Below are 10,182 nucleotides of genomic sequence, written 5' to 3' on the forward strand. Positions count from 1 at the left end.
GTAACTACTTTCACCACAAATGAATATGAACAGTTCCAAATGTCTAGAAGTACTTCTTCCTCATTTATATTTGTTGAAATCCCTTTTGCCAAAAAAATTTTTACAAACCTAAACATCCTATAAATTCCTAGTTATTGTTAATATCATCATCATCATTGTTATTTTGTACTCTGGAATTTCACCTGACTTTATCTGCAGACTACCGATTTCTAAGAAGAGAAATTTGTGGGAAGATTAGAAGCCTTTTCCAAAGAATTCTCATGGAAAGGTTTAACATGCTGTCTATGAGTATATATGGAATGCACCCCCTTACTTAGAATCTAAGATCCTGAAGGTGACCTAAATGTCAGAGACATCCATCATACCTCACACAGGGCTGGAGGAAGGAAAGATGCTCAAATCTTATCCATACTGTACACAGATGAAAAAGAAAACTTATTTAAAATGTGAAGTGACCAAGAAGACTACAAGTATGGTGACCTTCAGAATCTTGGATTTGTAAACCACATTTAGAATATTTCATTTTCTCCTTAAAAATTTTTAGGTGGTAAGTGCTACTGTTTATCCCCATTCCCCACATCAGGGAACTAAGAATACTTGTAAAGGATCTTAGAGATCATTGGCTGCAATCCTCCTCACTCCCCTTCTCATTTTACAAATCAGTGTTTGGAAATTGTACCCACTCCCTACTTCTTTGGGGAAACCCACTTCTTTGCATGGCAGGCACATATTTAGTTACATTCAGACTTTTTTGAGAAATCTTGGCCACTCATGCAAAATGCCCAGTGCTTTATACATTCTGAAATCTTGCTGTCACATTTTAATCATTTTTTAACTCATTAGCTTCAGTTATCTCAAACTATGCTGTGAAGCTGAAGAACTATGTAAAATGGATAGTTATTAACAAAAATACAAGTTACCCATATTAATAGAAGAGAAAATAAAAGCTTAAATTATTAACTTTGAAAAAGAGAAGAAATATTCAGTGGAGCTGGAAATGGAAAGTATACCCCAGTAGTGAAGAGTTTTAAAAACTAACACTGTTGCTTTTGTTTTACCCATTAGCAAATAAAGTTGGACATTTGAGCTGTTATCAGAGGTAGTTGGAGTTTTATCTGAATAGTCTTCCCCCAGTGTGTCTGTGTTCAATCAAAGGAATAAGGAAACAACAGCTGATTGACCAGTTCAGATACATGTAAGGGGGCAGATCTGTGGTGCCCTAATTATGCCAAGTGCCAGGTGGTACACTCTCTGAGAGAGAGCTGAGAGTACAAAGAAAGTCAGATTGGTTTTAATAGGTTTTATTAGATTTAATTAACTGGGAAATTTACTCACAAGAGGTCAGTCATCCCAGGTCCCAGAACTCTCTCCATGAAACATTTCTTCAGTGCCTTCCCCTCCTCCCCTAACCCTGGTAAAACGATAGCACTTCTTCTGTGTTGTTCTATATTCTTAGGACATTTCCTGAACTAACCCCATGTATTCTCCTCAGTCCCCATGCATCCTAGTTCTTGATTTATTTTGACTGAGGGAGATAACTGATAGAGAGCTGGCAGGACAGAGCAATATGGAGGAGAAAGTGTTAACAATGCTTGTCCAAATGTAATCAATTCCAGCTGCCTCCCTGCCCCTACCAGAATATGTGACCTTTGAGTGATCACCTGATCAAAGTGTGAGAAATAGTATCTAACCACTTTGCATGAGGAGCCAAGCTCCCTCCAGACAGTCTGCATGGGACTGCATGACTGATACAAAGGAGAAAAGAGGTTTCCCCAAAGAAATAGAGAGTGGGTACACTTCCCAGACTTTCTACCATGTTGTCTTTTTCGCTTCTCATTGGTAAAATGAGAAACCAAGTGAGGAGAGATGGACTCAGTGATTACTTAGGATTTGTTATAAGTTTAAATATAGAGTGTACCAAAAATATTAGTGCAATTTTTGTCATTAACGCTTAAATTGCACTACATCTTTTGGGACAGCACATATAAGATGTCTATGTAGCTTTTATGGTCTCAGAAATAGTTCTTCCTCCCCATTTCTCATTAGGCTGTGAAGTCAACTAGAAATCTCTGCTTTTTAGAGACACAACACCTCATGGACTCTGAGTATTTGCATATTTTGCCTCCAGAGCCATGTGCAACTGAGGGCTTATAAACAGGCCCTTTCATGGTTCATATTGACTGATCTGCTCTCCTGAGGGGACCTAACACACCAAGATGGGCTCTCTGGCTCACCTTCTGTGCTTCCTGTTACTCTGTATCCCAGGTAAGAGACACACACACTCAGCACAGCCTGGAAGCTGGCACTGCCGTAAATACAGGGTCCATGATCCAGTTTTCTAATGGAACATTTCTGTGTCTGTCTGGAGCCCAGTGAAGAAGTATTTCTAATGGAGCTTTTCATTTGGTGCTTTCTTTCTCTAACCAGGATCCAGAGCAATCATTGTTCTGACCCAGGATCCAGATTTTCTGTCTGTTTCTCCAAAGCACACAGCCACCATCACCTGCATGGCCAGTCAGGATATCGATAATGACCTATATTGGTACCAGCAGAAGCCAGGACAGCCTCCCAAGCTCCTCATCAAACGTGTTTCCAACTCTCCATCCCCGGGGTGTCCCCTTGGTTCAGTGGCAGTGGGAATGGCACTGCTTTCACACTCACCATCAGAGAGATAGAGTCTGAGGATGCAGGAGTTTACTCCTGTCAGCAGGATGATAGCTCTCTCGCAGTGATACAGCCCATTACAAAAACCTCTCTATGCCATCTGGTACAACGGGTGCAGGGAAGTGGCTGCTGCAGAGGTGACTGTGGTTGGACTCTTCTAGGTTACTTGACATTTACACCAATTCCTTTTTCATCTCTGTGCATTGTGAAATGGAGTTGACCATCTTTCTTCTCCCAGCCCTATGCCACATGTTATGACATTCATATAGAGAGAACCTGGGGAGCAGGTAGAAGTTTCTCTGTAAAAAATCTTATGTGGACTGCAAGCTGCACATTGGTCATAATCTTCATTTTTTCCTTAGTAATTTAAAGCTTTCAGCCTCTGGTTTAAAAAAAAAACACTTTGCAAAATTTCAGGCAAATCTACTTTTATCAGTCCTTAGTTCAAATATTTCAAGTGAAGTCCAGAAATCTAATTTTTGTTCTAAAACAACATTTCTTTGACCATTTGTTCACAACTCCAAGGAATTTCTGTTCCCTTCTATTAGGTAATTAATCACCTCCCTCTTTAATGATGGCAGCTACTCTCACCACAAATGAATATGAACAGTTCCAAATGTCTAGAAGTACTTCTTCCTCATTTACATCTGTTGAAATCCCTTTTGCCAAAAGATTGTCCTTAGCTCCATGGCTCCCACCCAACTTATTTGGAAGTCATGCTTTCCTCTTTAGGCTTTCCAAGATCACTTTGTCTAAACTTTTCCTTTACTCCATCATCTTTTTTAAATTATAGTTTTTATTTACTAGATATATGCATGGATAATTTTACAGCATTGACAACTGCCCAACCTTATGTTCCATTTTTTCCCCTCCTCCCCACCCCACTCCCCCAGATGGCAGGTTGATCAATATATGTTACACATGTTCAAGTATAAATTAAATACAATATATGTATCCATGTCCAAACAGTTGTTTTGCTGTACAAAAATAATCAGACTTTGAAACAGTGTACCATTAGCCTGTGAAGGAAATAAAAAATGCAGGTGGACAAAAATAGAGGGGTTGGGAATTCTATGTAGTGGTTCATAATCATCTCCCAGAGTTCTTTCGCTGGGTGTAGCTGGTTCAGTTCATTACTGCTCTATTGGAACTGATTTGTTTCATCTCATTGTTGAAGAGAGCCACGTCCATTACAATTGATCATCTTATAGTATTGTTGTTGAAGTATATAATGATCTCCTGGTCCTGCTCATTTCACTCCGTATCAGTTCATGTAAGTCTCTCCAGGCCTTTCTGAAATCAACCTGTTGGTCATTTCTTACAGAACAATAATATTCCATAATATACATATACCACAATTTATTTAGCCATTCTCCAATTGATGGGCATCCACTCAGTTGCCAGTTTATGGGCTGCCACAAACTTTCTTGCACATACAGGTCCCATTCCCTTCTTTAAAATCTCTTTGGGATATAAGCCCAATAGTAACACTGCTGGATCAAAGAGTATGCACATTTTGATAACTTTTTGTTTGATTCATCATCTTCACTTAATCTCTCAGCCTCAGCTTCCTCATCTGTAAAATGATCATAATAGCACAGGGTTCATGTGAGTACCAACCTAGGTAACTCCCAAAACAGGCATCGTCTGAGATAAGCCTGATCATCTCCGCATCCCCTTAGAACAACTTTCAGACATTCAAAATCACCACCACACGGATAATGGAAACCCAGAAACCATATGGGGATCGTAGACTCTGGGATCCAGAGTAATGGAGACACAGAAGCAGAGCTTGGGATCCGATTTCCATTAGCCTATGCTCTACCCAACAGCAGTGTCTTTCCCCAGCAGCTGCCCCTTTATACTGCTCTCTTCATCTCCTGGGGATTGACCCTTCAAAGCAGTCTAGAGGATGAAGGAGGTTAAAGATTGTTTTCTGCTCAAGTAACAGATTTCAGGGGCCTCATCCACTGGGCATCCCAGAATCCTGACCTAGATGTACAAATGCCCCTCACTGTGATGTGTTGTTCAGTGGCTTAGGCCCTACCCCATTCTGATAAACCCTAAAGCACAATAAGATAGAAAAAGACCATGAACCAGAGCAGAATCTTCCCCAAAGCTATTTATGCAGTGAGTTCTTCGGGCTTGGGCAGGGTATGTTGGAGCCAGCTGAAACCTGCTCCCAAGAGACAATTGGTAACTTCTCAGAGGACACATCTTTGCTTTATTGTTTTAGAGGTTAACATTCTAGACTTATAAGAGTGGTGGGAAACAATGGGAAGGATGTGCATTAAAATTGAAAGCATGTTGTGTCTACATATTTTTCAAAAAGTCAGTTGTTAAACATTTTCCTGCTTAGCCTTGTGGGACCATCAACCTACTTCTGTGTCTACCTATGGTATCCATGCATCATACGTGGTTCCCATTTCACTTAAGGTCTAATATTTTGGAACTGAAAATTTAAAGATAATGTTAAAAATTATTTTAAAAAGTAATTGGAGGAAGCTCTCTTTCTCCTTCTCAACAAATACATACTTATTTATATATGCACTTACAAAGTGTATATATATGTATATGTATATATATATATATATATATATATATATATATATATATAAAATTTTAAATGGAGCTTTGTAAATCACACATTAACTTAGAAAACAACAAATTAATCTAATTTAAATTGCATAGTATTTTTGTTTAAATTTAAAATGAAATTTTAAAATACATTTTAAACTTTTTGACTCTGGACTTGGGGGTCTTATTACATATATAATATATAATATATATATATATAATATATAATATAGTTATTCTAGGAGTGTTAGCAATATGAAAAAATAGGTGTCAGAAGACCTCATGATTCTAAGCTTTTTGAATTGAAACACTTTTTTGGGGGGTAGGATGGGAAGATATTCTGCAAGCTCTTGTCTGTGTCTCATAAAAGATGTGCTTCCATCAGAGTTTCTCAACTTAGATGTGCCATCCAGGTCAAAGAGACTATGAGGATCAGCAACAGATATATTATTAATGAAGAAGGCCTGTCCCCCACAAAATCTATTTTATATTAATGTGATATATCTAGTGACCACAATCATACAACCACCAAAAAAGCTGATAAATTATGGAAAAGACACCAGCAGGTAAGTGAGAGATGGAGGAAGGCAAATAGTATTAAGAGGAGAGCTCCATAAAAGGATACTAACAGAATTCCTAGAGATACTAACAGATTCCTAGCAGCTCAGGACTAGGTGAGAAAACTAGATAAGCTTTCCTTTCCAAACAATGGAGTCCAGAGAACCTTGATGTTGGAGAACTGATTGCCAAAATGTCAAACTCACCACTAAGGACCCATGCAACCAGAAAGATCCCCAATTACAATCCAACAAAAATAAAATTTATTTTAAAATTTCAATGAAATTTTGTAACAAAATAGATAAAAATACAATGCACCACTGATTATGCTAATTGGTGGTTTTCCAAGTCAATGTATGAGCCACAAAGGTCCATTTAAAAAATATGTATGTGTTTTCCCCAATTACATATTAACAACAATTTTTAAAATTTTAAAAAAGTTTTTAAATTCCAGTAAAAAAAAGTGCATAGCACAACAAAGTACAAGAAAACAAAGAAAAAATGGACATCATGCATGTAATTTTTTTGTTATAATATATCCTTTCTTGAATGGGAAATTTATTGTAGATATTTTAAATCTTGCCTGGTGTTCTGTTGGGCACATGACAATGTTATGTTCTGTTTTGTTTTATTTTCCTTTTCTGTTTCTTTTTTCTGTTCTTTGTTTAAACATACAGAAAATAAAAATTTAAAAATATATGGAAGAAGTAAAAAAAAAATTTGAGTTCCAAATTCCATTTCACCCTGCCTCACTTATCCTGTCATCTCCCTGAAATGGTAAGCAATCAGAATTTTATACATGTTCCATTATGTAAAATATTTCTATATTAATCATTTTATTAAAAAAAGATTTGAATAAAAGAAAAAAAAATTGAAATCAGAAAGTGAAAAAACCATTGCTTCAGTTGTATTCAAACAATATCATTTCTTTTTCTGGAGGCAGATATGATGCTTTTCAATTAATCATTTGGGATTGTCTTGGATAAAGGTATTGATCAGAATGGAAAAGTCATTTATAATTCTTCATCAAACCTATTGTTATTGTGTACAATATTCTCCTTGTTTCATTCTCTTCACTTTGCCTCAGTTCATGTAAGTCTTCCGTGTTTCTCTGAAATCATCCTACTAGCCAATATTTAAAGCCTAATAATATTCCATTACAGTCCTATATAATTTTGTTTAGCCATTGTCTAATTGGTGGACAAACATTTGACTTCCAATTCTTAGCTACCACAAAAAGATTTGTTGTAAATATTTGCATACAAATATGTTCTTATCTCCTTTATTGGATGTATCTGGGATAAAAACCTAGCAGTGCTATTGCTAGATCAAAGGCTATGCAAAGTTTCATAGCCCATTACATAGTAAGGTTCCATTTCGATTTCTATTCTTTATATTTCTATAATGAATTTGATCCAGGTTAAGTTAAACCCCCAAGAGGTACCTTTCTTCTGATGAAAGAAACTTTTGTCTTTTCCTCTTCATGGAAATGTAGCTTTGTTGAGCTACCCTTTTAAAATTGTTGATTACAATTCATCAGTATAAAATTCATGCTTCCCTCAAGATGTTAAGCAATGAGAAAGGTCATTGGAGGTCCACCATCAAACCCAGTTAGAGAGGTCTCAGGAAGAAATATCTAATCCAAGGGCTTGTAGCCATTTTTGTATCATAGACTCCTTTAGAGGTCCTCTAAAGCCTAAGGATTCCATCTCAGAACCATGGTCATTTGTCTATATTCATAATTAAAAGAATTTTTAAATATTACAAGTTCATGAAAATAAAGATGCAATTTTCTCTTCTCTAATTTCTTGGCCTCCAAATAATATAGCTAGAGGCCTCAGTGTAAAAATCCCTGAATTAGACTCCCCCACCCCAAAACAAAAATTCAGCCTGATTTTTATCAAAGACCAGAAGGGGAGCAAGGCAGAGAAAATACCTTCCCTGCCAAACTCCTTTGAGTGGCACACATTGATTGATATTCTTTAAGGTTCCCTCAGCATTGAGTCAGTGATGCCTTTTAAGTACAATTAAGTACACTTGGGATTGGGCTTGAACAAGTCTTTGTTTTTCCATTTTCACTACCAATCTTGCACCCAACCCTTAAATATGGTGACCTTTTCCGATAATTTTTCATTTGTATAATTGAAATTATTCTGTTGGAGATTTCTTTAAGAACCCAGATTTATTTGGAGAGACATGCTTTATTGGTTGCTAACCATCATCCCATAAGGTGGTAAATATTCATGATACTCTCAAGTGAATGAAGGAAAACTTCCTGCTCTGAAAGCTGATAGTTCTTAACCTGAAGGGATTGATAAGGCAGAGGAGCCAAGATAGAAGAGAACAGTCAATAAGCTAGCTGAACTCTGCCAACATTTCACTTGTGTAGGGGAATATTATTTTAAGAAACATTTAGGGTAATGTTTAAAATAACTTCTCAAATCCAATTTTGGAGATGCAGAGCTCACAAAAAGTCAGAATGAGACATTTTTGTAATCTAAAACAATTGAGGAGGTGGGGAGAGGGCAGTGCCTACTATTCACACACATAAATAAAAATAAATGTCTATACATCAATAAAAGGGAGAAAATGGAGATCAATGAATTGTGCATGTCAGTAAAAACAACTAAAAATAGAACAAATTGAAATCCCCAATTAAATACCAAATCTTGAAAATCACATGGAAAATTGATACAAATAAAAATGACCATTGAACTTACTAAGCTAGGACCTGGTTTCATAAAAAAAAAAACAAAAACAAAAACAAAAACAAAAACCAAAAAATGAATGAAGCATTGAGTAATTTGATCAAGAAAAAAAGGAAAAAATCAAATTATTAGTATGTAAAATGAAAAGGGGTAGATGTGTCACAATGAAAATGGAATTAAAGCAATTATTATGAGTAATTTTACTTAATTGTATACCAGTAAATCTGGCAATCTATGTGAACTGATGGAATATTTACAAATTGCCTGAATTAACAGAAAAGGAAATAAAACAACCCTATTTTGAAATAAGTGGGGAAGTAATGAAGCAGCAAAGGCAGGCTACACCACAGTAGTGAAAAGTTTTTAAACTTAAACAATGCCGTGTATGTTAATTAAGGATAGCCACTGAAACTGTCAAAAGAAGTCATTAGTTTATTTTTGCTTTTTGGTTTTTTCCCTCAATGTCCTAAGTTATGTTTGGACCCTTTGCCTAATTTTGTTAATGTTAATGCAATATTTCAATACCACAGTAATATAGAATTTGCAGGAAGATGAGGTAAGATTATTCTTGACCAGAGAGCACAAACTGTTTTTATCTAAAGTCCAGAGGATGCAGCTGCACCCTTGTGTTAAAGTAACTCAACTTACTGGGGAGGTTTTTGTTCAGGGCTAGAGCACTGTGGGAGGATATACATTATACTGCATACAATAATAAACTCCAGCATCTTCAGTCTCCACACTGCTGATGGTGAGAGTGTAATCTGTTCCAGACCCACTGCCACTGAACCGGGAGGAAATCCCAGATTGTAGGTTGGATGTGTAGTAAATCAGTAGCTTTGGAGACTGACCATGTTTCTGATGGAACCAAGCTAAGTACTTGTTAATGTTTTGACTAGCCCTGCAGGAGATGGTGACTGTGTCTCTTGGAGTCGCAGACAGCAAAGTTGGAGATTGGGTCATCACAATCTGTCCACTGGCATCTAAATTAAAAAGGAAATTAAAATATCACCAAGTATGGACTAGATTTTTCATGATATGGCTTCTAAATAGAACTAGCTAGACTAATTCTACTAAGATAGACAATGTATACATTAAAAATGAAAATATTTTGAAATTCCACACACAGGTTCTAAATTATCTAAAATAAGAACCAAATCATGTGAATAATACCATGTATCTCCTTTCTTACCTGGAAGCCAAAGCAGGAGGAGGCAGAGGAACTGAGCTGGAGACACCATCTCCACTCTGTGCTCTGTCCAGTGCTGATTCCTGGCAAGAGAATAGAAGATCCTCTGATAAAGGTTCTGTTCAGTGGGAATGGCTTGGGGGTGGAGATAAGGGAGAATATGCAAAGCAGCTTGGCCTTATATAGGGGAAGGGAGGGCTGTTTGGGCTTCCACATACTGAGCTATTTTGGCTCTAGAGCTTACCACATAGGTAGTATTTCCCTTAAAAGTTTCTTAGGAAAATACACCATTTATCACAACTTTCTCCTCCCTAATGAAATATTTCAAATCATGTTAGAATCCTTCCTTTTCTTTATTCCAATCTCAGAGTAAAAGGTGTCCCTTCCTCTAGGTCAATTCTTGCTGGTATTTATGCCCCTAATTCATACTGTGTGACATGGAAAGATGAAGAACTTACAAGCTAATTGTTGTATGAATTCCCCTTTTTG

General features: G+C 36.7%; 1 gene segment (V, D, J or C); it reads right to left on the reverse strand.

Annotated features, from left to right (window-relative positions):
* The window catches only part of LOC141554136 (immunoglobulin kappa light chain-like), an 89,865-nt gene extending 80,093 nt beyond the window's left edge, over positions 1-9,772 (reverse strand). The window contains 2 exon segments of the V gene segment in view: positions 9,193-9,487; positions 9,697-9,772. Of these exon segments, the coding sequence occupies positions 9,193-9,487; positions 9,697-9,745 (344 nt within the window).
* Positions 9,773-10,182: the final 410 nt, after the last annotated feature.

The sequence above is a fragment of the Sminthopsis crassicaudata genome, chromosome 2 (assembly GCF_048593235.1).
Source record: "Sminthopsis crassicaudata isolate SCR6 chromosome 2, ASM4859323v1, whole genome shotgun sequence".
Classification (NCBI taxonomy): domain Eukaryota; kingdom Metazoa; phylum Chordata; class Mammalia; order Dasyuromorphia; family Dasyuridae; genus Sminthopsis; species Sminthopsis crassicaudata.